This window comes from Oncorhynchus nerka, linkage group LG26 (genome assembly GCF_034236695.1).
Source record: "Oncorhynchus nerka isolate Pitt River linkage group LG26, Oner_Uvic_2.0, whole genome shotgun sequence".
NCBI classification, from domain to species: Eukaryota; Metazoa; Chordata; class Actinopteri; order Salmoniformes; family Salmonidae; genus Oncorhynchus; species Oncorhynchus nerka.
Genome location: NC_088421.1, coordinates 18,618,262 through 18,645,120, shown reverse-complemented (window position 1 = coordinate 18,645,120; position 26,859 = coordinate 18,618,262). Strand labels below are relative to the sequence as shown.

Below are 26,859 nucleotides of genomic sequence, written 5' to 3'. Positions count from 1 at the left end.
TGTAAGAGACAGTTATAGGGTATAGAGTGACTGTAAGAGTCAGTGATAGGGTATAGAGAGGCTGTAAGAGTCAATGATAGGGTTTAGAGAGGCTGTAAGAGTCAGTGATAGGGTTTAGAGAGGCTGTAAGAGTCAGTGATAGGGTATAGAGAGGCTGTAAGAGTCAATGATAGGGTTTAGAGAGGCTGTAAGAGTCAGTGATAGGGTTTAGAGAGGCTGTAAGAGTCAGTGATAGGGTTTAGAGAGGCTGTGAGAGTCAGTGATAGGGTTTAGAGAGGCTGAGAGAGTCAGTGATAGGGTTTAGAGAGGCTGTAAGAGTCAGTGATAGGGTATAGAGAGGCTGTAAGAGTCAGTGATAGGGTTTAGAGAGGCTGTAAGAGTCAGTGATAGGGTTTAGAGAGGCTGTAAGAGTCAGTGATAGGGTATAGAGATGCTGTAAGAGTCAATGATAGGGTTTAGAGAGGCTGTAAGAGTCAGTGATAGGGTTTAGAGAGGCTGTAAGAGTCAGTGATAGGGTATAGAGATGCTGTAAGAGTCAATGATAGGGTTTAGAGAGGCTGTAAGAGTCAGTGATAGGGTTTAGAGAGGCTGTAAGAGTCAGTGATAGGGTTTAGAGAGGCTGTAAGAGTCAGTGATAGGGTTTAGAGAGGCTGAGAGAGTCAGTGATAGGGTTTAGAGAGGCTGTAAGAGTCAGTGATAGGGTTTAGAGAGGCTGTAAGAGTCAGTGATAGGGTTTAGAGAGGCTGTAAGAGTCAGTGATAGACTATGAGTGTATGTACCAGTGAGTGGGGAGGGCTTGCAGAGGGTGCTGTACTGGTTGTGTACATAGGGGGTTCCGTGTCTGGAGCTGAAGGCTGAGGAGGAGGCCAGCACCAGCTCTTCCTTGATGAGGCAGGCCTTTGGGTGGTCGTCCGTCAGCTCCAGCAGATGCTGCTCCAGAGAGCCTCTCAGCAGGTCACAGCGCTGGGACGACTCACTCAGACCACACTGGGCCTGGGGGGAGAGAGGAGAGAGGGGGTTTACAATGGTGTGTGTGTGTATGTGTGCATTTAAATGTGCCTTAAATGGTGTGTGTGTGTGTGTGTGTGTGTGTGTGTGTGTGTGTGTGTGTGTGTGTGTGTGTGTGTGTATGTGTGCATTTAAATGTGCCCTAAATGGTGTTTGTGTGTGCATTAAATGTACGTTCATGTGTGAGATCCATACAGTAGTCTTGTGTGTGAACTCTGACCTCTGACATGGCCTTCTTGTCCTGGACCTTCCCTACTCCCAGCAGCCTCAGCATGTTCTTGGCTCCCTCAGCCATGGCGTGCTCCACACGGTAATGATGCCACAGCTCCTCCACACGCAGCTCCACCCCACACGTGTCTGGCTTACCTGGGGAGAGCGATAACAAACCATTTACTGACCCTTTGACTTTTTACACATTTTGTTGTTACAGCCTTATTCTAAAATGGATTAAATACATTTTTCCCTCATCAATCTACACACAATACCCCATAATGACAAAGCAAAAGCAGGTTTTTAGAAATGTTTGCAAATGTAAAAAAAATATATATAATAATTAAACATGACATTTACAAAAGTATTCAAACTCAGGACTTTGTTGAAGCACCTTTGGCAGTGATTACAGACTATTGTCTTCTTGGGTATGACAGTACAAGCTTGGCACACCTGGATTTGGAAAGTTTCTCCCATTCTTCTCTGCAGATCCTCTCAAGCTCTGTCAGGTTGAATGGGGAGCGTCGCTGCATAGCTATTTTCAGGTCCCTCCAGAGATGTTCTTTCTGGTTCAAGTCCGGGCTCTGGCTGGGCCACTCTGCATTGTCTTGGCTGTGTGCTTAGGGTTGTTGTCCTGTTGGAAGGTGAACCTTGGCCCAAGTCTGAGGGCCTGAGCGCTCTGGAGCAGGTTTTCATCAAGGATCTCTCTGTACTTTGCTCCGTTCATCTTTCCCTCGATCCTGACTAGTCTCCTAGTCCCTGCCGCTGAAAAACATCCCCACAGCATGATGCTGCCACCACCATGCTTCACCGTATGGATGGTGCCAGGTTTCCTCCAGACGTGACGCTTGGCATTCAGGCCAGATGTTCAATCTTGGTTTCATCAGACTAGACAATCTTGTTTCTCATGTTCTGAGAGTCCTTTAGGTGCCTTTTGGCAAACTCCAAGTGGGCAGTCATGTGCCTCTTACTGAGGAGTGGCTTCCATCTGGCCACTCTACCATAGAGGCCTGATTGGTGGAGTGCTGCAGAGATGGTTGTCCTTCTGGAAGGTTCTCCCATCTCCACAGAGGAACTCTGGAGCTCTGTCAGAGTGACCTCCCTAACAAAGGCCCTTCTCTCCCAATTTCTCAGTTTGGTTGGGCGGCCAGCTCTAGGAAAAATCTTGGTGGTTCCAAACTTCTTCCATTCAAGAATGATAGAGGCCACTGTTTTCTTAGGGACCTTCAATGCTGCAGAAATGTTTTGGTACCCTTCCCCAGATCTGTGCCTCAACACAATCCTCCTACGGACAATTCCTTCGACCTCATGGCTTGGTTTCTGCTCTGACATGCACGGTCAACTGTGGAACATATATAGACAGGTGTGTGCCTTTCCAAATCATGTCCAATAAATTTAATTTCCCACAGGTGGACTCCAATCAAGTTGTAGAAACATCTCAAGGATGATCAATGGAAACAGGATGCACCTGAGCTCAATTTGGAGTCTCATAGCAAAGGGTCTGAATACTTACGTAAACAAGGTGTTTCTGTCTTTTATTTGTTATAAATTTGAAAACATTTCGAAGAACCTGTTTTCGTCTTGTCATTATGGGGTATTGTGCAGATTGGGGTTTTGATGGATTTGTGTGCGTCTGTGTGTGTCCTAAGTTAGGGATGGTTCATGACTTATGAGGCTAAATGCCCTGCAGCTCTGATCTATTCTTAAACCAACGGAGGGAGGAAGGTAGAGAGAAGAAGGTAGGGAGAGGGAAATAGACAGCAATACATTTAAAGATATGGGCCTAAATCTGTATCTTTACTTACTGTGCTTTTCTCATCTTCTCACTCTCTTTCTCGTTCTCGCTTTCCATATCTTACTATTTGTTTCCTTATCTTTCTCTCTCTCCCCTTTTCCCTCTGTCTCTAACCTTGGGTGAAAGAAGCATGACTTTTTGTTGTTGGGCAACATCATGGGGATGCAGGAACATCAATAAGGCCTTAACCTGCGGAAGTGAGCCCGTGTGTGTGTGTGTGTGTGTGTGTGTGTGTGTGTGTGTGTGTGTGTGTGTGTGAGAGTGTGGTGTGTGGAGTAGGTTATAAGAATGTCCACTCTGCACTTCTGAGGAGGGCATTGATCTGTTACTCACACTTCATAAAACATTTCACCATAGATGTACAGATTAGGGACAGACAGACAAAGGGGGATGAACAGACAGACAGTCAGACAGGAAGACAGACAGACAAGCAGGCAGGCAATCAGGCAGGCAGGCAGAGACAGACAGTCAGACAGACAGACACACAGATATTTACCCTGGATATCTTCAGTCTGCTCAGTGGCCTGTATGGCCTTGCGGATCTGCATGCGGATGATGTCGATCTTGGTCTTGCTGTCCTGCAGCATCTGCTGGGCCGCCTGATGCATCTTCTTGTCCTACAAGCGACACCGTACAGTGAGGACAGTGAAATAGCAGACAGCTCACAAAAACAAATCCCAGCTAACCTTCACTACTCAAAGAAGAATCAGGCTGGGAGATGATCTGACTAGAGACATGAACTCAGAAGAGTGAGAAAGAGATATTGTGGAGGGACTGGTTGTATTGTACATAGGCTACAGTAGATGTATATATTAGAGGGGTTAGGTGGTCCAGTACCTTGGTGACTCCATTGGCATAAATGGGGATCATCTTCTCTGCTCCCTGTTTGCACTTGAGCTCGATGTTGAGCTGGCGCTCCAGAGCCGTGATCCGGTCCTGATTGGCCGAGCGGCTGCGCGCCCCGGGAGACTTGGGGGCATCTGAGGGTCAAAGGTCATGGTATTAACTGACAGTTATTATAATCATTAACAATGGCCAACATTTTTCTACATTCTACATTTTACATTCTACATTCTACATTTTGTTCAAATCCATCCAATGGTATAAGGCTACACTACATTCGCTTCATAGTTCCATCCCTGTCAGTGATACCTGTGTTGTTGTCGTCCCCTCCTTTGACCATAATGTAAGCGTCCAGCTCCTGTAACTTAGAGTGCAGGCTGTCCAGTCTGCGGTTGGAGCTGCGAAGCTGGCTGTCCACCTGCTGGGCATTCTTCTTGTCTGTGGTGGCTCTCCTCAGGTTATCTGCTCCTTCCTTGATCTTCAGCTCCTTCCTGATCCAGTCAAATCACAGGGACTTTTCATAAGTTTGTAGCATCACACAATGAGTAGTTAATCAATACATCATAGAAATGATTGAATAGTAAATGAGTAATTAAGTAGTAATGCTAACCTGATCTCCCGGCGGATGTGGTCCCTCGCTCCGTCCAGCCGCTGCTGAATGCTGGAGTCAGAGAAGTCTGAGCTCTGGTCCAGACCCAGCTGCTCCAGCAGTGACAGCCCACCTGGGTCACTCTGACAGGGGGAGAGGAAGAGGAGAGGGGGAGAGAGAATGGATAATAGATTGGTATCGGTCAAATACATTGCGACATGTATTGTGCCAAGATGATATTGCAGTGATAGCAGAGAGACGTAGACAAATGTCTGCAGTATTTCCTCTCTGGGAAAAAGGCCTAATTAGGGGTTTTGGAGGAGTGGAGGTGCAGGGGACTAGGTTGCGTTCACCTTTGACACCAGATGTCTCCCACACAACCCTGTAGGTCAGAAGGTTTAACTGAGCAGCACTAAACTGGCAGCAAACATTAGGATAGACAGGAGCATTTATCTGTACACAGAAAATAAAGAAAGTGAGAGAGAGAGAGAGAGAGAGAGAGAGAGAGAGAGAGAGAGAGAGAGAGAGAGAGAGAGAGAGGAAGAGCAGGCTAATGTTCCAATGGGTCCCAGAGACAGGTGCCCAAACCAAAGAGCCCAACATTTCAGCTCACATCCTGTGTGACTGCAGTGCAACAAAGAGTAGAAGTAATGTAGATCCATGGCTAGAGTAGATATAACAGAGGCCAAGGCAGCAACAGAAAGGGACAGACGGAGTCAGGGACTTAAAAAGCAGTTGTGACAGAGAGAGGAGCAGTCAGTGCGAGGTGAGCGCTTCCCTTCAGAAAACGGAGTCACTAAGAGCAGCAGAGTGAGACTGAGACGTTAAATGAGTCAAGGCCTGAGCACTCACGTCCCCTCCTGATGTTAACCAGATCAGAGCAGATTAGGGCAGCATTAATAGAGACTAAAATCTATCAGGGCTTGTTCCTGCTCAGGGCCACTGATTCACACAGACACGCTGTCAGCACGCCAGCTCTCAGCCAGCCACACAGAAACAGATACAGCACACAAACACACATGACAGTGTGATAGACATTAGGCACAAATACAGACATACATGCATGTAACCGCATTGCATGCATATAAGCACACTTGCGTGCACACACACACACACACACACACACACACACACACACACACACACACACACACACACACACACACACACACACACACACACAAACCGACATGCAACACTATCACAGTAAATCCCCAACAGCAGACATTAGAAACAATTAAAACAGAGACAGCTCATTATTAGAGTTGAACAGAGCCCATATCCTACAACATGGAGAGACAGACAGACAGACAGACAGACAGACAGACAGACAGACAGACAGACAGACAGACAGACAGACAGACAGACAGACAGACAGACAGACAGACAGACAGACAGACAGACAGAGCAGTCCCTCATCTCTCATAACGACTGACTGACTGCTGTAGGCCACTCAGAGACCCGGGCCTGGCTCCAGCCTGCAGATCTGATTACAGCAGCGTCCCTATTGGCCTGTTCAGCGCCACGCCAGGCATAACAGAGCAGAGCCCGGCTCCTACCAGACAGACTCTCATTAGAACCCTAATCCATCTGCAATACAATACAGCAGGCTGCAGCCAAGCCAGCCCTTGTGACCAAGCCCAGCTATTGGGCCTTTGAGGGCTACTTACACAGGCTATTAAACAGGAAACATTGCACAACAACAGTGCAGAGTAGTCATGGTAATCTGGGAATATTTCTCATAGCGGACCTGATGGCCTAATGTTGTGTCAAATGGCGCACTGAAATGTTTGGCTATTTGTTGTGAAGGAACACAGCGTTAGATATACAGGTGAAATAAACTCAGCAAAAAAAATAAACGTCCTCTCACTGTCAACTGCGTTTATTTTCAGCAAACTTAACATGTGTAAATATTTGTATGAACATAACAAGATTCATCAACTGAGACATAAACTGAACAAGTTCCATAGACATGTGACTAACAGAAATGGAATCATGTGTCCCTGAACAAAGGGGGGGGGGGGTCAAAATCAAAAGTAACAGTCAGTATCTGGTGTGGCCACCAGCTGCATTAAGTACTACAGTGCATCTCCTCCTCATGGACTGTACCAGATTTGCCAGTACTTGCTTTGAGATGTTACCCCACTCTTCCACCAAGGCACCCGCAAGTTCCCGGACATTTCTGGGGGGAATGGCCCTAGCCTTCACCCTCCGATCCAACAGGTCCCAGACGTGCTCAAAGGAATTGAGATCCGGGCTCTTTGCTGGCCATAGCAGAACACTGACATTCCTTGCAGGAAATCACGCACAGAACGAGCAGTATGGCTGGTGGCATTGTCATGCTGGAGGGTCATGTCAGGATCAGCCTGCAGGAAGGGTACCACATGAGGGAGGAGGATGTCCCTGTAACGCACAGCGTTGAGATTGCCAGCAATGACAACAAGCTCAGTCAGATGATGCTGTGACACACCGCCCCAGACCATGACGGACCCTCCACCTCCAAATCGATCCAGCTCCAGAGTACAGGCCTCGGTGTAACGCTGATTCCTTCGACGATGAACGGGAATCCGACCATCACCCCTGGTGAGACAAAACCGCGACTCATCGGTGAAGTGCACTTTTGCCAGTCCTGTCTGGTCCAGCGACAGTGGGTTTGTGCCCATAGGCGACATTGTTGCCGGTGATGTCTGGTGAGGACCTGCCTTACAACAGGCCTACAAGCCCTCAGTCCAGCCTCTCTCAGCCTATTGTGGACAGTCTGAGCACTGATGGAGGGATTGTGCATTCCTGGTGTAACTCGGGCAGTTGTTGTTGCCATCCTGTACCTGTCCCGCAGGTGTGATGTTCAGATGTACCGATCCTGTGCAGGTGTTGTTACACGTGGTCTGCCACTGCGAGGATGATCAGCTGTCCATCCTGTCTCCCTGTAGCGCTGTCTTAGGTGTCTCACAGTACGGACATTGCAATTTCATTTACATTTACATTTAAGTCATTTAGCAGACGCTCTTATCCAGAGCGACTTACAAATTGGTGCGTTCACCTTAAGGCATCCAGTGGAACAGCAACTTTACAATAGTGCATCTAAATCTTTCAAGGGGGGGGGGGGTGAGAAGGATTACTTTATCCTATCCTAGGTATTCCTGAAAGTGGTGGGGTTTCAGGTGTCTCCGGAAGGTGGTGATTGACTCCGCTGTCCTGGCGTCGTGAGGGAGTTTGTTCCACCATTGGGGGGCCAGAGCAGCGAACAGTTTTGACTGGGCTGCGCGGGAACTGTACTTCCTCAGTGGTAGGGAGGCGAGCAGGCCAGAGGTGGATGAACGCAGTGCCCTTGTTTGGGTGTAGGGCCTGATCAGAGCCTGGAGGTACTGAGGTGCCGTTCCCCTCACAGCTCCGTAGGTAAGCACCATGGTCTTGTAGCGGATGCGAGCTTCAACTGGAAGCCAGTGGAGAGAGCGGAGGAGCGGGGTGACGTGAGAGAACTTGGGAAGGTTGAACACCAGACGGGCTGCGGCGTTCTGGATGAGTTGTAGGATTTATTGCCCTGGCCACATATCCAGTCCTCATGCCTCCTTGCAGCATACCTTAGGCACATTAATGCAGATGAGCAGGGACCCTGGGCATATTTCTTTTGGTGTTTTTCAGAGTCAGTAGAAAGGCCTCTTTAGTGTCCTAAGTTTTCATAACTGTGACCTTAATTGTCTACCGTCTGTAAGCTGTTGGTGTCTTAATGACCGTTCCACAGGTACATGTTCCTTAATTGTGTATGGTTCATTGAACAAGCATGAGAAACAGTGTTGAAACCCTTTTACAACAAAGATTTGTGAAGTTACTTGGATTTTTACAAATGATCTTTGAAAGACAGGGTCTTGAAAAAGGGACGTTTCTTTTTTTGCTGAGTTTAGTACTGTTGGTATCAACACGATCATAAGTTGTGGGCCAAATGGCCCAGTCAGCTGGAGCGTGGTATTATTGTCCTAACAAAACCAAGGCTGTAGCTTCATTGTGCTCCCAGCCCTGTCTTTCTCTGCAATAAAATCATCTAGAGATGGAGGTAGAAAACATACAAGGAGAGAGAAAGATGAGGGAGGAATAGAGCCTTGGTAGGACTAAGACAGGAAGAACACCCACTTGTTGAGCAGAACTGAGACACACACACACACAACACACTAGTTTGACACACACACTCGTCTTAAAATGAACAGCTACTAATAGTGAGGCAGGAGGTGAGCAACAGTGGCACAGAGGAGAGAAGAATAGCAGAGACAACAACATAAGAGGAAGGAGGAAAGGGCCGGACCATTAACCATGTGACTCACTACTATACATTTATTGCCATTTAGCAATGCCCTCCAGTGGAACAATACCGAGAAATTGAATAGAGGCAGTTCTCCACTCAGATGGGTCTGAAAACAATGCGACAATACTAAAAGCAGCCCCGACATGAGTCATCAGAAATGGCATGGACTGAGAAGGAAGTGAACGTGAAGCAGAAAGCGGAGAGGAAACTCACAAACACACTGTAGTGTGGAAGGCAACCATGTTGTATGGTGCCCAGACAGAGTGTGCCTACCGAAGACTCAGCGTCCCCCTGGTCCTGTTCAGTGTGAGTGGGAAGGTCTGCAGCAGTGTGCTCCCCTGGGCAGTCCGCCAAAGCTCCCTTGCTGGCCATGGCCCACCCTGGCTCTCTCTCTGTGTTGCCCAACCCCTCCCCTCTGCCCTGTTATACACTCTCACACCAGAACCGCCACTCAAAGTACAGAGAGCTATTCCTGCCTCCTCAAATCCGGGATGTGCTTCCTTCCCGCCAGGAATCAAAAGAGACTCAATCTGAAGCGAATGAGCGAGGAAGAGGTAGGAAGAGAGAGAGCGACACAGCCCCACCCCCACCCCACTGCTTCCTGTTCTGCTCTCTAGCCTAGAGAGAGAGAGCGAGAAACTAACAGTAACACTACAGAAACACACACAGAGGAGAGTGGTGTGGTTTTGTAAGCGAGTGAGTAATGCCACTTTGCTTCCTGCTGTTGGCTAGTCTTAGCATAGCGACAGGCTGCTGTGATAGACACTGATCACATCAAACACACTGCCAGACGCGGTGTCTGTTTCACGTTTCATTAGTCGGGATACACCTGGTCTACACCGTCCAAAGAAATGCTCACTTGCAGGTTAATTCCGGACAATGCAACAACAATAAGAAATAATAATAAGATAAGAATTGGAATATAAAGTAAATGGCTCAGTAGAATACAGCTCATGACTGGGGTGTGTGGGGTCCTTGATGATGCTGCGGACCTTCCTCAGGCACCGTTTGGAGTAGATGTCCTGGATGGGTGGGAGCACGGTGATGTACAGTGCATTCGGAAAGTATTCAGACCCCTTGACCTTTTCCACATTTTGTTATGTTACAGCCTTATTTTAAAATGGATTACATTTCTTTTTTCCTCATCAATCTACACACAATACCCCATAATGACAAAACGAAAACGGGTTTTTAGATAAAAAAATGTATACCTTATTTACATAAGTATTCAGACCCTTTGCTATGAGACTCGAAATTGAGCTCAGGTGCACCCTGTTTCCATTGATCTTCCTTGAGATGTTTTTACAATTTGATGAGGTCGAAGGAGTTGCCCGTAGAACTCCAAGACAGAATTGTGTCGAGGCACAGATCTGGGAAAGGGTACCAAAACATTTCTGCAGGATTGAGAGGAGAAGGGCCTTGGTCAGGGAGGTGTTTCACTGTGGAGATGGGAGAACCTTCCAGAAGGACAACTCGTAGAGATGGAAGCCACTCCTCAGTAAAAGGCACGACAGCCCACTTGGATATTGCCAAAAAAGCACCTAAAGAACTCTGGCCATGTGAAACAAGATTCTCTGGTCTGATGAAACCAAGACTGAACACTTTGGCCTGAATGCCAAGCAACACATCTGGAGGAAACCTGACACCATCTCTACGGTGAAGCATGGTGGTGGCAGCATCATGCTGTGGGGATGTTTGTCAGCGGCAGGGACTGGGAGACTAGTCAGGATCGAGTGAAATATGAACGGAGCAAAGTACAGAGAGATCCTTGATGAAAACCTGCTTTAGAGCGCTCAGGACCTCAGACTGGGGCGAAGGTTCACCTTCCAACAGGACAACGACGCCAAGCACACAGCCAAGACAACGCAGGAGCGGCTTCGAGTCTCTGACTGTACTTGAGTGGACCAGCCAGAGCCCGGACTTGAACCCGATCGAACATCTCTGGAGAGACCTGAAAATAGCTGTGTAGCGACACTTCCCATCCAACCTGAGAGCTTGAGAGAATCTGCAGAGAAGAATAGGAGAAACTCCCCAAATACAGGTGTGCCAAGCTTGTATCATCATACCCAAGAAGACTCCAGGCTGTAATCACTGCCAAAGGTGCTTCAACAAAGTACTGAGTAAAATGTCTGAATACTTATGTTAAAGTAATATTTCCATTTTTTTTATTTGTAATAAATTTGCAAGCATTTCTAAAAACCTGCTTTTGCTTTGTCATTATGGGGTATTTGTGTGTAGATTGATAAGGGGGAAAACTATTTAATACATTTTAGAATAAGGCTGTAACATAACAAAATGTGTAAAAAGCCAAGGGGTCTGAATACTTTCCGAATGCACTGTACTGGGCCATCTTCACCACCCGCTGAAGGGCCTTGCTGTCATTGGACGGAGCTAATCCTGTAACAGGCCGTGATGCAACCGGTGTGTGTGTGTGTTCATTTGGGGGAGAAGTGAGAGGCACAGAAGACGTAGAGAGCACAGCTGAGTGAAAACGGTCAAAGGCCAAGATATTACAACCAGGGAACCACAAAAAGCTTTCAAATCCGTCACTGAAAAAGCAGTCATACATAGTTAATTACACCTAATAATAAAAGCTAAGGGAATCAATAGCTATTCTTGTCGTTTGTCCAAACAGGGAAACATTGACACATAGCAGTTGTTGTATGTAGTATCATGTTACAACAGAAGCATGTTGGTCATAAATAGCATCAGGCCACATGGAGAAGAACACCCATGGAGAGAAACAGAGGCACAGCTGCTTCACAGAACAGGGAACAGGAAGTGGAACTAAACCATGTCACAGGCTTTGTATCATGAGAGTGAGAGGGAAGGAGGATTAGGGATGCAAAATGGGAACTTACAATAAATGTCCTGGTTTTCACGAAATCCCAGTTGGAGGATTTTGGAATCAGTAGGGAATAAACAGGAAATCCAGAATCTTCCAAACAGGATTTCTGGAAAACCAGGGAATTTATTGAAAGTTCCCGGAATTGTGCAAAACCTAGGGCTAAAAATCATATCCCAATTTTTTTCCACTATTGCACATTTTATAAAACACAGACTAGATAATATAACAGTATATGGCTAAAATGCTGCTAGCGGTACGTGGTAATGACAAACTGAGCATGAATTTTCCAAAATCAATGTTAGAAGTGTCTGCTCTGTGCACAATTTGAGTAGTTGAGACATAAAAATGGTGTCATTAAAAGTTAACTTATCCCCTATTACAATAAAATAATGTCTCAATGTGTCCATATGACCAATTCTGCTGGACCAAACGTCAAATGAAAATAGCGAGTTGAAACCGCTTGTCAGAGGAAGAAGTGATCTCTCAACTTTGTTGGTGTGAGGGGCAGGGGAGGGGCTTGGTGTGTGTAAACAGAGAGGAAGAGGCGACGCGAGAGGTTTCACTCTCGGCAAAATCTGTCCAAAATAAGCCCAATGCGTGTAAATGGGAAGGTGCACACAGCACAGAAGGCGCGAAGGAGACAAGATCAAAAACACAACATGAGAACAGGTGGACTTAAACACTCATAAAAACGATACAGGAATTTCGAATATTGTGCAAAAACATACATTTTTGAATGAACAAAATAGATTTTATATATTGCCCAGCCCTACTAGAGAGGCTGAATAACCATAATAAACAGGTAAAGTTTATAGACAAACAGCAGTGAGAGGAGTGACCCAGCAGAACAGCCAGAGCGTCCATGTTGCCTCCAGCCTCTTCCTGTCAGTGACTGATTCAGTGAGGTTGTGTCAGTCTGAAGCCCTGACTCAGAGGCTACCCTAGGTCACCTTCAGAATGGCTCACAGATGTACACACAACACACACAACACACACACAGGACAGCCTACTCAGTAACAGGGCAAATGATCCATCACCACAGAGGAAGTGAAAGTGTCCCACTTCCTATAGAGAGGAATGTATGTATGTATGTATGTATGTATGTATGTATGTATGTATGTATGTATGTATGTATGTATGTATGTATGTGACATGCAACACACAAGACAGCCATAGAGAGAAAGAAACAAGAAAATGGGAGTCACCCTCATCCCTCTTCCTCTCTCCCATCATCCCTCAGGCAGTCTATCTGCCATGCTGTGGCTGGGCCCCAGTGTGTAGTAGCTCCTCTCTGCTCGATGTAGCCATTGACTGAAAGCCATCCCTTTGATGAAGTTAATGGCCTGACTGCCGGTTTGCCTCGCCTGCCTCTATAAATAAACATAAAGCCCATCTCATTGACTTTAAGGGAAGCACTCTTGTCTATCTGTGCCACTTCCTCCCAACTCCCTCCCTCACACCGGCCATGCTGCTGCTCCAGTTTCAACTGTTTTGCCTTACTATTATTCGACCATGCTGGTCATTTATGAACATTTGAACATCTTGGCCATGTTCTGTTATAATCTCCACCCGGCACAGCCAGAAGAGGACTGGCCACCCCACATATGCTCTCTCTAATTCTCTCTTTCTTTCTCTCTCTCAGAGGACCTGAGCCCTAGGACCGTGCCCCAGGACTACCTGACATGATGACTCCTTGCTGTCCCCAGTCCACCTGACTGTGCTGCTGCTCCAGTTTCAACTGTTCTGCCTTATTATTATTCGACCATGCTGGTCATTTATGAACATTTGAACATCTTGGCCATGTTCTGTTATAATCTCCACCCGGCACAGCCAGAAGAGGACTGGCCACCCCACATAGCCTGGTTCCTCTCTAGGTTTCTTCCTAGGTTTTGGCCTTTCTAGGGAGTTTTTCCTAGCCACCGTGCTTCTACACCTGCATTGTTTGCTGTTTGGGGTTTTAGGCTGGGTTTCTGTACAGCACTTTGAGATATCATCTGATGTACGAAGGGCTGTATAAATACATTTGATTTGATTTGATGCTTGGTGATGCATAAGCAAATATCAATAATGACAATGACAAGGAAATGGGAAAGCATAATGCTGCTGATTAACTGATAGGCTATGAGGCACTAATGTATAAGTCATTATCATTTAATAACAATGTCCTTTCCGGCTCAGTCATGTGTGCTCTGATGGGATATTTTGGGGGAAGAGAAATGAGGGATGGGGGAACTGCTGGAGGATTGGCAGTTCCAGGAACAAGCTGGAGGATGGCGATGACATGTTTTGGAGTTGGGGTCATGGATTAAACCAGAAGCAATGTTAAGCCACTGTGTGGGAGTGGATGTTCAGACAGGTGACAGAGAGTGACCTGTAGATGACCCATCAAGGTCTGTGCCACAAGGGTCAGGTGTGCTGATAGTGATTGCCCCTGAGGGAGAGAGAATGAACATGGTGTTGTGCTATAAGTGTCAGAGGATGAGAAACAGTGACCTCTGGGGTCAGCAGAGAACATCGGCACTCATGAGCATCACCACAAGTTCCTAAAAAACGAAGCGATAGAGATTGCGAGAAAGTAAAGGTGAGGAGAGAAAGAGTGTTTAAAATAGGACAGAACTCTCTCAATATCACTATTATCCATCAATTTCATGGCCTAGTGACTACACACTGTCCTGTAATTACTAGTGATTTTGTTGCCAAAGTTATATCAGTGAAGTATTATGTCTAATAGTGTGTTCTCCCTTTGCAGAATGAGGGAGCGTCATCTAGAGACCCAGACACTGACAGAATGAGGGAGCGTCATCTAGAGACCCAGACAGAGACAGAAAGAGGGAGCGTCATCTAGAGACCCAGACAGTGACAGAATGAGGGAGCGTCATCTAGAGACCCAGACAGAGACAGAAAGAGGGAGCGTCATCTAGAGACCCAGACAGAGACAGAATGAGGGAGCGTCATCTAGAGACCCAGACAGAGACAGAAAGAGGGAGCGTCATCTAGAGACCCAGACAGTGACAGAATGAGGGAGCGTCATCTAGAGACCCAGACAGTGACAGAATGAGGGAGCGTCATCTAGAGACCCAGACAGAGACAGAATGAGGGAGCGTCATCTAGAGACCCAGAAAGTGACAGAATGAGGGAGCGTCATCTAGAGACCCAGACAGAGACAGAATGAGGGAGCGTCATCTAGAGACCCAGACAGTGACAGAATGAGGGAGCGTCATCTAGAGACCCAGACAGAGACAGAATGAGGGAGCGTCATCTAGAGACCCAGACAGTGACAGAATGAGGGAGCGTCATCTAGAGACCCAGACAGTGACAGAAAGAGGGAGCGTCATCTAGAGACCCAGACAGTGACAGAATGAGGGAGTGAGAGAGAGAGAAAGAGAGAGAGCGAAAGGTTCCAGGGAAACAGGAGAGATATGTGAGGTTGTCTGAATTCCCCTCACATCCTCTCATCTCCACACAGCCCCATTCAGCAGGCAGCAGGCATGCAGTGGCTGGGATTTGGGTTAAGAGGGCCTGGTGGGGAGCAACAGTGAATTCCAATTACCACTCACTCCCCTCCTCCCTCCTCCCTCCTCCCCTTGATGCGCTGCTTAACCACTGTTCACAGCAGACAAACACATCACATTGAGAGAGCTACCACTCAGATAATGAATATACATTGAGAGAGCTACCACTCAGAAAATGAATATACATTGAGAGAGCTACCACTCAGATAATGAATATACATTGAGAGAGCTACCACTCAGATAATGAATATACATTGAGAGAGCTACCACTCAGATAATGAATATACATTGAGAGAGCTACCACTCAGATAATGAATATACATTGAGAGAGCTACCACTTAGATAATGAATATACACTGAGAGAGCTACCACTCAGATAATGAATATACACACCAACTGAAGAGTTGTGAATACAACAGCATGGAAGTCCCTGTCAGTGGAAACGTAGAGAGTAGTGAGGCTGAGAGTGGAGAATCAACGCTCCTAATTGTGACAACACGCTCCCAGTGGCGGAGTTGGAGCACAGAGTGTACAAAACAGTAGGGTGCCATTACTGTAGTGTACAGAAAGGGGCGGCAGGGTAGCCTAGTGGTTAGAGCATCGGAAGGTTTCATGTTCAAGTCCCCGAGCTGACAAGGTACAAATCTGTTGTTCTGCCCCTGTTCCTTGGCCGTCATTGAAAATAAGAATTTGTTCTTAACTGACTTGCCTAGTTTAATAAAGGTTAAAAAAAGAAGGCTATGCTAGTGCACTGTACTTATGAAAGTGGCCTCCTAATCCTACAATACCATATACCAGTGGAAAGTTGCCCTAAGAAATTGTCCAAGACTCCAGCCACCCTAGTCATAGACTGTTCTCTTTGCTACCGCACGGCAAGTGGTACCGGAGTGCCAAGTCCAGGTCCAAGAGGCTTCTAAACAGCTTCAAACGACTCCTGAACATCTAATCAAATGGCCACCCAGACTATTTGCATGGCCCTCCTCTTTGACACCGCTGCTACTCTCTTGTTATCATCTATGGATAGTCCCTTTAATAACTCTACCTACATGTACATATTACCTCAACTAACCGTTGCCCCCGCGCATTGACTCTGTACCAGTACCCCCCTGTATATAGTCTCGCTATTGTTATTTTACTGCTGTTCTTTAATTCATTGTTATTTTATTTCTTATTCTTATCCGTATTTTTTTTAAACTATATTGTTGGTTAGGGGCTCGTAAGTAAGCATTTCACTATAAGGCGTTGTATTCTGTTGTATTCGGCGCATGTGACTAATACAATTTGATTTGATGGTTTAGGTGAGATTGTATAATTAAGCCTCCGAATCGGCATATTGAACTTTGTATGTTTTGGACTTTTTCTGTTTGTATAAAAAATACTGTATAATAGAGGATGTCCAAACTCTGTGTCAATAAATAGTCAAATTTAACCTGTAAGTATGACTGGAGATTATGTGTGTGTGCATATGTTTAACTATACTTATGGGGACCAGAAGTCCCCACAAGTATAGTAAACAACCAAAAAGCTAACCAACTGGGGACATTTTGTTAGTCCCCACTAGGTCAAATGCTATTTCTATGGGGTTTAGTGTTGAGGTTACAATTAGTGTTAGAGTTACAATTAGCTTTAGGGTTAAGAGCTAGGGTTAGGTTTAGAGTTATGGTTAGGTTTTGGGGTTAAGGTTAGAGTAAGACTAAGAGTCAGAATTAGAGGTTAAAGTTAGTTAGAGTTAGAGTTTAGAGTAAGAGGTTAGAGTAAGAGTTAGAGGTTAGAGTTAGTTAGAGTTTAGAGCTAGAGTTAGAGGTTAGAGTAAGAGGTTAGAGTGAGAGGTTAGAGTAAGAGTTAGAGGTTAGAGTTAGAGTAAGAGTTAGAGTTAGAGGTTAGAGTTAGTTAGAGTTTAGAGTTAGAGGTTATAGTAATAGGTTAGAGTAAGAGGTTAGAGTTAGAGGTTAGAGTTAGTTAGAATTAGAGGTTAGAGTTCGGTTAGGGAAAATAGGATTTTGAATGGGATTGAATTTTGTGTCCCCACAAGGTTAGTTGTACTAGACTGTGAGTGTGTGTGTGTGTGTGTGTGTGTGTGTGCCAGGAGTGCCCGGTCCACAGCTGGGGAAGAGTCTATCCCCATGAAAAGCAGCATTGTGGAGGGGTCCATCTTCTCAATAGACTTCAATAAATGCTTATGTGTTTGTGTTGCTGATTCTGTCCATTGTGAGAACCACCACAATCAGTCTCTCTGTTCAGGCCTCAGAGGGTTGAAGACTGCATTTCCAAACAACATCCAAAGGGAAGTACAAATGTGTCTCTCTGTGTCCCACTCATGTAGAGCAGTGGATGGAGAATTCTGACGTTACCAGGGAATCATTTATTAAAGTAGACTACTTTGTTATCAATGCTCTACTGAACCCACCTGCACAAAGCAGCACATTGCAAACACAGTTGGTGACCTACAACAGTCATCCTGAATATGGTCGTGACACAGAGCAGAGGGAGAATTACTGAGGTGCTTTATGGGACGATAGATTCACAGCCATGTTAACTGATGCCATTCCTTTGATCTTATCTTGTCAGCAGCTTAGAACATGGCGAGAGACACAGAGAGCGAGAGACACAGAGACAGAGAGCGAGAGACACAGAGACAGAGAGCGAGAGAAACTCCTGGCCCATGGGGTTGTGTATGTCTCTTTTTTTATTTTTTTAAATTTTTATTTCACCTTTATTTAACCAGGTAGGCTAGTTGAGAACAAGTTCTCATTTGCAACTGCGACCTGGCCAAGATAAAGCATAGCAGTGTGAACAGACAACACAGAGTTACACATGGAGTAAGCAATTAACAAGTCAATAACACAGTAGAAAAAAAAATGGGCAGTCTATATACAATGTGTGCAAAAGGCATGAGGAGGTAGTGCTTTGACTCCAGGGAAATTGGGGCTCCAAGCTGTGTGACTCCTGGCTCTGACTCAGATGGTCTGGCGTGGGGATTTCCGCAGTGAGCCTGTCCAGGGTCGATAGCTACATCCTCCCACTCACTAAGGCCCAGTGGGGGGTAGGGAAAGAGAGAGAGAGAGAGAGAGAGAGAGAGAGAGGTCTGAATGACTGACTGAGAACCATGCTGTGTTAGACTGTGAACTCCACTCCACAAACACAGCCTCAGGACAGTGGTGCATGAAAACAAACAGGGAAGGGAGTGATTTTCCAGGAGACCGATTCAAATCTGCCACAGCTCAGCCGTGACTAATGACCCACTCAGGGTGTCTTCCTGTGACTGTGCCTGAATACCACGGAAATAACTCAAAATCTCTGTTTGTGTGTTTGTTAGAGAGAGAGAGAGAGAGAGAGAGAGAGAGAGAGAGAGAGAGAGAGAGAGAGAGAGAAGCAATGCAGCGTTAAGATCTACTTGTTGTGTTGTGGCAAATCTTTATAGGTGCTTAATGCTACAGCTCCCTCACCTAGAGGTGTCAGGGAAAGACGCTGCACTCCACACCGAAAGCTCTGAAAAAAGAAGGAATTGGAAACAGATTTTAATGGAAACCGAGAGCAGATTAAAAATGATTATGGCAGAGGGGATAAGAGCACGTCCTATAAAGCTGATGATTATCCATCTTTAGTTCTGTTGACGATAACGGCAGGCGTCCGCAAACAGGAAGGCAAAGACAGCACCAATATGTGTGGCTGTATGTTGTTGACTAATGTTCCCAACTGACTAATGAGCACAGTATTGTTGTCTGTTCAAACGATAAAACAGTAAAGTAGAGCAACGTGCATCATTCCTTACTCACAGTACACTAAGACGGATGCCTAGTCAACAATGGGAACAGGAACACCACTTCAAAATACCCTAAGTTCCCCTAGTGTAATTGATGCAAGGTGGGGTACAATTGGGGAGCTAAAATAAGTGAAGGAGTAAACCGATCTATACAGAGCTATAGTGTGGTTGAGACCCCACAGGAGCAGCAGGAAGGAGAGCTGGAGGGTGGTTACAACTGCCATACCACCGATGGGAAATCACAGCAATTATCAAGATGACAAGTTGCAACGTCAGCTCAATTAGGACTCTAACTCACAACCAAACAGTCATTTACTGTACCCTTCATCCATCATGTATTTCACCTCTCTCTACTTTCAACCCCCCCCCCCCTCTCTCTCTCTCTGTCTCTCCAGGCAGTGACTTATTCTAAGCACCATGTTTCAAGGCATGTGAAAAGGACTGCTGTTTGATCCTCACCATTTCTACCTGACGTTTTTCTTCCTCGGCTCAGATTAATGGCCCCTGGGCAGACAGAACAGACTGCCCACTGTTGGGATGGCAGAGCCATCGCTGTACCCATCTAGCACCGGGAGGCTACCTCATCACCATTACCGTAGGTAACCACAATCAGGTCACTGCATGGGCATGGCCTGGCCTTGCTCTTATAGTCCTAGAACAGACTGACTTGCTCACAGTCTCAGTGGTCACAGCACTGGGGAATGTCTCACCTTCACACCTCAAAATGGTGCCTCCCTCCCAGCCAACGAGCACACCAAAACAATGCTACTCAGCATAGCTTCCACTTAAAGCTGGACTCCTTAATGGTGAAGCAGCCACATCCGTTTGCGATACTACAACAACAAAGACGTTACTGCAAACCTGTTTTTCCAGAAGAGCACAATATGTACTGCAATTTCTACCATGCTGCACAAATCAATAACAACGGTGGTGGGGCAGCCAGGGGCGCTGTTTCCCCCTACTGCGGATTCTATCTTTAAGCATTGAATGTCAGAATAAACTAAATTCAAACAAAGTCCTTTAGCGACATTGTTTGGGGTTGATCTGTGATAGCCTGTGGTGGCTGTACCCAAGTAATGGAAGCATTTCTGTAGGTTGGTAGTGCCCCTTGACCCATGGAAAACTTCCAAGGTAAGTCAAAAAGCTAGATTTTTTTGACCTTGTATTTACTAAAATGATGTATTACAGAAAAAGATGACTGAATTATGAAAGCTATCCGTTTGCTTTTTCAGTACCACAGCTGGGCCAGTCAGTCAGTAAGAATGCTGTCTCTGGCTGGGATTACAAAACCACTGATTACTGCCCATTTCTGCAGAGATAAAACATTGGCTCCTGCATAACTCCAATCAGCAACCTCATTTCCCACTCACTCTAAAATGGTGCTTATGGTTGGCCAATTGGAGTAAAATATGATGCCCCCACATAACATTGTTTCGGGCCTTTCTTCATTGTAACACATTCCTCAATCCTATAACACCACCGCAATCCCATGAGACCCCAGGCCTCAAAACACTCAAAACGTCACTCACAATAACCAGCACAACAACCATCACAACTGCACTGAGCAATATAGTCACAAACAACAGGTCTGGCTGCCCCATGCCACCGTGGAGGACAGTCTTTCATGATCCATCCAGGATCAGGGTGGGTTGGTAGTAAACATAACTAATCCTGTGAGGCAAGCCAGTGGGCATTTAGCCAGCATGGCAGAACAGAGCAGAACTATAGCTGGACTGACAAAGGAATAGCTCTTGTTAAGACTGACTGGATGGGCAAGGTAGGTTTGGCTTTGTGACATGCCCATGGGAACATGGGTTGGGATCATGTATACTAGCTTAACATAACCACTCCAGGTTTTTTTTTCCCGGGGCCACCTAAGTACAAACAGTAAAAAAAAAGTGTATATATATATATATATATATATATACTGAACAAAAATATAAACGCAACATGTAAAGTGTTAGTCCCATGTTTCATGAGCAGAAATGTTCCATTCGCACAAAAAGCTTATTTCTCTCAAATATTGTGCACAAATGTGTTAACGTCCCTGTTAGTGAGCATTTCTCCTTGCCAAGATAATCCATCCATCTGACAGATTTTACTTATCAAGAAGCTGATTAAACAGCATGATCATTACAAATGTGCAGTTTTGTCACACAACACAATACCACAGATGTCTCAAGTATTGAAGAAGCGTGCAATTGGCATGTCGACTGCAGGAATGTCAACCAGAGCTGTTGCCAGAGAATTTAAGGTTATTTTCTCTACCATAAGCCGCCTCCAACGTTGTTTTAGATAATTTGGCAGTACGTCCAACCGGCCTCACAACCGTAGACCACGTGCAACCAGGCCAGCCAAGGACCTCCACATCTGGCTTCTTCACCTGCGAGATCGTCTGAGATCAGCCACCTGGACAGCTGATGAAACTGTGGGTTTGTATAACCAAAGAATTTCTGCACAACCTGTCAGAAACCATCTCAGGGAAGCTCATCTACGTGCTTGTCGTCCTCACCAGGGTCTTCACCTGAATGCAGTTCAGCTGCGTAACGTGGGCAAATTGTCATCTTTTTATGGTCACTGGCACACAGGCCACAATCAACAGCCTGATCAACTCTATGCCAAGGAAATGTGTTGAGCTGCATGGGTCAAATGGTGGTCACACCAGATAATGACTGGTTCTGATCCACACCCCAATCTTTTTTTAAAGGTATCTGTGACCAACAGATACATATCAGTCTTCCCAGTCATGTGAATTCCATAGATTAGGGCCTAATGCATTTTTTTCAATTGACTGATTTCCTTGTATGAACTGTAACTCAGTAAAATCTTTGAAATTGTTGAATGTTGCGTTAATATTTTTGACCAGTGTAAAAACAGAAATTGGGGATTGTTTGTTAAACCACATTGAAATGGTTTGTTTAGTTTTTGTATTGTCTAGGGTTTTTTCTAGTATAGGTGTTTATATGTATATGGTTGCCTAGATTGGTTCTCAATCAGAGGCAACTGTTTATCGATTGGGAACCATATTTAGGTAGCCATATTCCTTGGTTATTTTGTGGGTTGTTATTCTATGTTTAGTTGCCTGTTTGCACAAGTCATATAGCTTCACGTTTTGTTCAGTGTTTGTTATTTTCATTAAAAGAGTTATGTATGCTTATCACGCTGCACCTTGGTCTCCTCATTATGACGACCGTGACAGTAAAGATCCCTAAAATATATGAAAGTCCTGCAGGGCCTATTATTATTTCCACAAAGTCAATGCATGTATCTTTTCCATCCAAAGCAATATTTTCTCTCTCATTGCAAAACGAGCTAAACATAACTGAAAAAGAAGAGAAGGGCCTAGAGGTAGAACAAGAGAATTCAAAACATGAACAACGAACATTTAGGCCCTGTTACCCTCCTCTGATGTGTGTTGCCCACAGTCACAGTGCTAGCTTTCCAGGAATCAGGAAACCTTCTCTTTCATGGAAACACTAACTAGGCCTACTTATGTCAGTCAAGAGGCCACCCCCAATTTTACAGTCATAAGCATTATTATGTACATGCCATTTTATTGAATACGTTTAAAACAAATGATTGATCTCAAGTTTCTGGAGGAAGATCCCTGGGGGAAGAAGTCTGACAGTGGCACCATTGGAAGGAACTTACTGTAGCCTACATGTGTCCTTGATACCAGATGCTTACCTGACAGTGACACATAGTGATATAGGCTTAGGCTACTTGCTGACCCAGTTCAGTGTTCAGTAGGTCATACTTCACATGATGTTGCACCGGCCCGCCCTGGGCATAAGTGACATAAGTGGTCGCTTTGGGCCTCCGGCCGCTAGGGGGCCCCGATCAAAAACATGTATTTTTTAAAGAACTCAGTCGGCGTCTCAACTTATTGTTGTGAGTTAGAATAGTATAATTCACACGGTGCAATTTAGAAATGCTGTTGTGCGTCAGCAGTTATCTTGCTATGTGAATCACTGTCAGTCACTCAATTAGCCCATGTCTAGCCAGCTATCTAAACTTGTGGTAATCATGGTAAAATTATAGGCCAGGCACAAAGGGCACATGCCCAGGGGCCCTAACCTCCTGGGGGCCCCCATTGATTTTATTAGTCACTCTCACTCAGATATCATATTATCGTGGTATAAGTCATGGAAAATGTGCAGAATTGTAGGATATTAGCTTTAAAACTGCAAAAATGTCCTTCCACCATATGGCAATATTTTTTTGAATTTCAAGGCTCTGATCAGGCCCTACACCCAAACAAGGGCACTGCGTTCATCCACCTCTGGCCTGCTCGCCTCCCTACCACTGAGGAAGTACAGTTCCCGCTTAGCCCAGTCAAAACTGTTCGCTGCTCTGGCCCCCAATGGTGGAACAAACTCCCTCACGACGCCAGGACAGCGGAGTCAATCACCACCTTCCGGAGACACCTGAAACCCCACCTCTTTAAGGAATACCTAGGATAGGATAAAGTAATCCCTCTCACCCCCCCCCCCCCTTAAAAGATTTAGATGCACTACTGTTCCACTGGATGTCATAAGGTGAATGCACCAATTTGTAAGTCGCTCTGGATAAGAGCGTCTGCTAAATGACTTAAGTGTAAATGTAAATGTAAAGAAATTAGCTGTAAAACTGCCCATTTTTCCCAAATTAGTAGAATTGCATGAAATTTGTTAGAAAATTGCCAAATGTTCTCTCCATGGCAAAATGTGTAGAATACATGCAAACATGTTTGGGGCGGCAGGGTAGCCTAGTGGTTAGAGTGTTAAACTAACCGAAAGGTTGCAAGTTCAAATCCCCGAGCTGACAAGGTACAAATCTGTCGTTCTGCCCCTGAACAGGCAGTTAACCCACTGTTCCTAGGCCGTCATTGAAAATAAGAATTTGTTCTGAACTGACTTGCCTAGTTAAATAAAGGTAAAATAAAAATGTTGCCCCATAGCAACATTTGTCAAATTGCAGGAAATTATATCTGAAACTTTTTTCTTTACATTGTCAAAAGGGGGGCCATTCAAATGTTTTTCCGTGAGGTGGGGTCCCCAACAAAATTTTGCTTAAGGCCTCAAAAGGCAAAAATGCCTTGTAGTAACAGATGTGGTGTCACGCCCTGACCATAGAGTGCCTTTTATTCTCTATGGGGTGGTTAGGTCGGGGTGTGACTAGGCTGGGATATCTAGGTTATTGTATGTCTATGTTGGCCTGGTATAATTCCCAATCAGAGACAGCTGTTTATCGTTGTCTCTGATTGGGGATCATATTTAGGCAGCCATTTCCCCCACTGTGTTTTGTGGGATCTTGTTTGTGTGTAGTGGCCTGTGAGCACTCCATGACGTCACGTTTTCGTTTTTTGCTCTTTACTGTGTTTGTGAGTTTCATTTCAATTAAACATGTGGAACTCTACGTACGATGCGCCTTGGTCTGACACTCATTATAACAATCGTGACAATTGGTGAAATATGTTGGCACACTTGCACATTACAATGAAGTGCAATGGAGCAGAATGTTCAGTTTTTTCTTTTCAAAACTGGTTGAACGGCTATTTTTACCCTGTTGGCACCTGCAACTTACCAAAGGTTAAATAAATTACACAGTAAATGAGAATCACTGCCTCCAACCAAATTAATTGGAATTTTGAATGATTTAATTCAGGACATTTTTTTTACTTTGTTTTTTTTCTTTTCTTGGTTCTGTGCAGTTCTAAGTCAAACAAATACACAAGTAAACACAAAGTTTTTTCTAATTCAATTTATTTTAGAGGAAAAAGGCTGCATCTACACAGGCAGCCAAATTCGGGTCTTTTGGTCATTAATTATTAGTTTTACCAATCAGATCAGGTCTGAAAAAGAGTTGATCTGAAAAGATCTGATGTGATTGGTCAAAAGAACAATTAGTGGAAAAAATGTCAAAACTATCGGGATGTGTATGTATGTAATATGTAATACACTAACTTAAAATAGAATGTGTCGTTTTATGTATCTTATTATTTGAACTTTGGTCTGACCCAAACTCAGTGGGTTTCCTGCAAGGCTGCAGAAGACAGATATTAATGTGTTGGGTTCTGGCTTGAGTTCAACCTGGCCTCTTTTTTTTGTAACAATTCCCTCCTATGCAGTTTCCTGAACTGAGATGACACCTGTGTAAGCAGCATAAGGAAACATGACCTGTTTAATTAGGTCCTTGACTCTGACACCCTTCACTGTAACTCACCTGAGTGGAACAACTATGTACCACAAGAAATGGCCCTCTAATGCTCCATACAGGTCATTTCTCTTCCATACGGTGGGTGAGGTTTAAAAAGTAGACGTGTGTACAGTATTTGTTGGTCTACACATCATCAATACGTCATTACTTGTGTTTACACCCGCACAAATATGTCAGACTGCTTTGGTAACACACATTGTAAGCACCTGCCATTATTATGCCCTGTTTGACCATTGCAAACATGGGGGACAGAAAACACCGATCTAAAGTTTCAAGGTGATGGTGTGGACTAAAGGCTCAGTAGGTTATAGTGGGCTACTACCGGTCTAAAACCACCATAGTACATTGGCCCGATGTACCAGTAGGGTATCTGTCTACCATCAGTCCCTGTCGTGCAAAGACGTCACCACGAACCCAATTAGAAGAATAGCCTACAAATATGACATGCACGCATCTCTTCGAATAGGACAAACGCAGGCTACCATAATATGTTAAATCAAGGAAAACCCCTGTCCAATGCTAACTTGGAAAACTTACTTGCATCGAGTCGTTGTTGGCCATCTGGTGTCTTGTGTATCACACAGGCTACGACAGCGGTGGGATGACAAAGTCTTCTTCAATGTAGCTGATGATTTTTTATTATCAAATCATTTTAGTGATCTACGACACCATCAAATCAGGTCCTGTCCGCTTGGAGTTATTTGCAGTCAAAGAGCAGGCCAACATTGGCGAATACCCTCAGCACTTTAAAACGACAGTGAACTGTACGGAGAGTTAACGGGCGCCTGTCTCTGCCCAGGTGAGCGAGAGCATCGACAAAAATGAACATTGTAGGCCTCGCATTCTCTTCTTTAGTCCCATGTTCCAAAAGAGCAAGAAGTTACGTATCGCCGTGTCCACCTTTCAACTATGTTGTGTAGTTTGAAGGCTGACGTTGACTGGTTCATCTGACATTCTACCCCATGTAATTGGAGAACATGACAGCTACAGAAATAATACTAAATGGACATCATTCAATTTTTCACTCACTCTCGAAAATCGACATTATTATTAGGCTATTATTTCCATGTATTGCATCGTATATCCTATAATCGGGTTATGAACAAGAACCGTTGTGTCTACATAACATAGTCTCCCGCTTACTTAGCCTACCGCTCACGTTATAATTTCCAGTTTAAATCCAGGCGAAATATCTATAAACCACATAAGAATATCTGACATTTTCTTACTCTGAGAAAATTAATGGTATCCTACGGCACTCTTCACTCTCTGAGTGCTCCTTTGTGAGTGCCTGGTCGTCAAACAACAGTATAAAAACGGTCTGATGCTCGTAGCTGAGCGCAAGTGAGGGGCGCGCGTCTTATTGGTCATGTGATCACTACAATCGCAATAAACCTGTTGACGATAAATCACAATTTCGCGCCTTTCTTTAGTAATTTCATAAAGCGAGCCCTCCTTCACCACTTGGCACCCCTAAAAACGACCTATTGGTGATATCGCCTTATTCATATGGGCCGAGTCTGCTGACCTACCTAATTTACCATTGTTCATTTGTTGTAGTGGAACTAAATGGATTAAGAGAGAGACTTAATGGTAAGGACTTAATATTGTCCAGAGTAGGTTTAGGCTAAGCGACTCTTTGTCCGACTCTGGCCATCACTGAAAGAGACTAGTGAAACCTAGTGGTTAGTTGGCCAAACTGTTGCTCAAACTGTACATTATATTTAGTCTCGGAAAGGTTGCAACCTGGAATCAGGGGTAGACGTAATATAGTAAACGAAAATCCGTGACTCTCA

The 26,859-nt window shown here is 45.0% G+C and overlaps 1 protein-coding gene across 3 annotated transcripts in view; it reads right to left on the bottom strand.

The window, feature by feature from the left end:
* LOC115110883 (serine/threonine-protein kinase N1-like) overlaps positions 1 to 26,318 on the bottom strand; it is a 40,866-nt gene extending 14,548 nt beyond the window's left edge. The window contains exons 1-7 of one of the 3 annotated variants that reach the window (XM_065010198.1): positions 25,601 to 26,318; positions 4,467 to 4,588; positions 4,166 to 4,347; positions 3,851 to 3,993; positions 3,510 to 3,630; positions 1,229 to 1,374; positions 780 to 993 (exon numbers count right to left, since the gene is read on the bottom strand). In XM_065010198.1, coding sequence (XP_064866270.1) covers positions 780 to 993; positions 1,229 to 1,374; positions 3,510 to 3,630; positions 3,851 to 3,993; positions 4,166 to 4,347; positions 4,467 to 4,588; positions 25,601 to 25,624 — 952 coding nt within the window. In that variant the 5' untranslated portion in view covers positions 25,625 to 26,318. Of the gene's footprint in view, positions 1 to 779; positions 994 to 1,228; positions 1,375 to 3,509; positions 3,631 to 3,850; positions 3,994 to 4,165; positions 4,348 to 4,466; positions 4,589 to 8,955; positions 9,329 to 25,600 lie in introns of those variants that run through there. The other 2 variants (XM_065010196.1, XM_065010197.1) reach the window with 2 other exon arrangements.
* Positions 26,319 to 26,859: the final 541 nt, after the last annotated feature.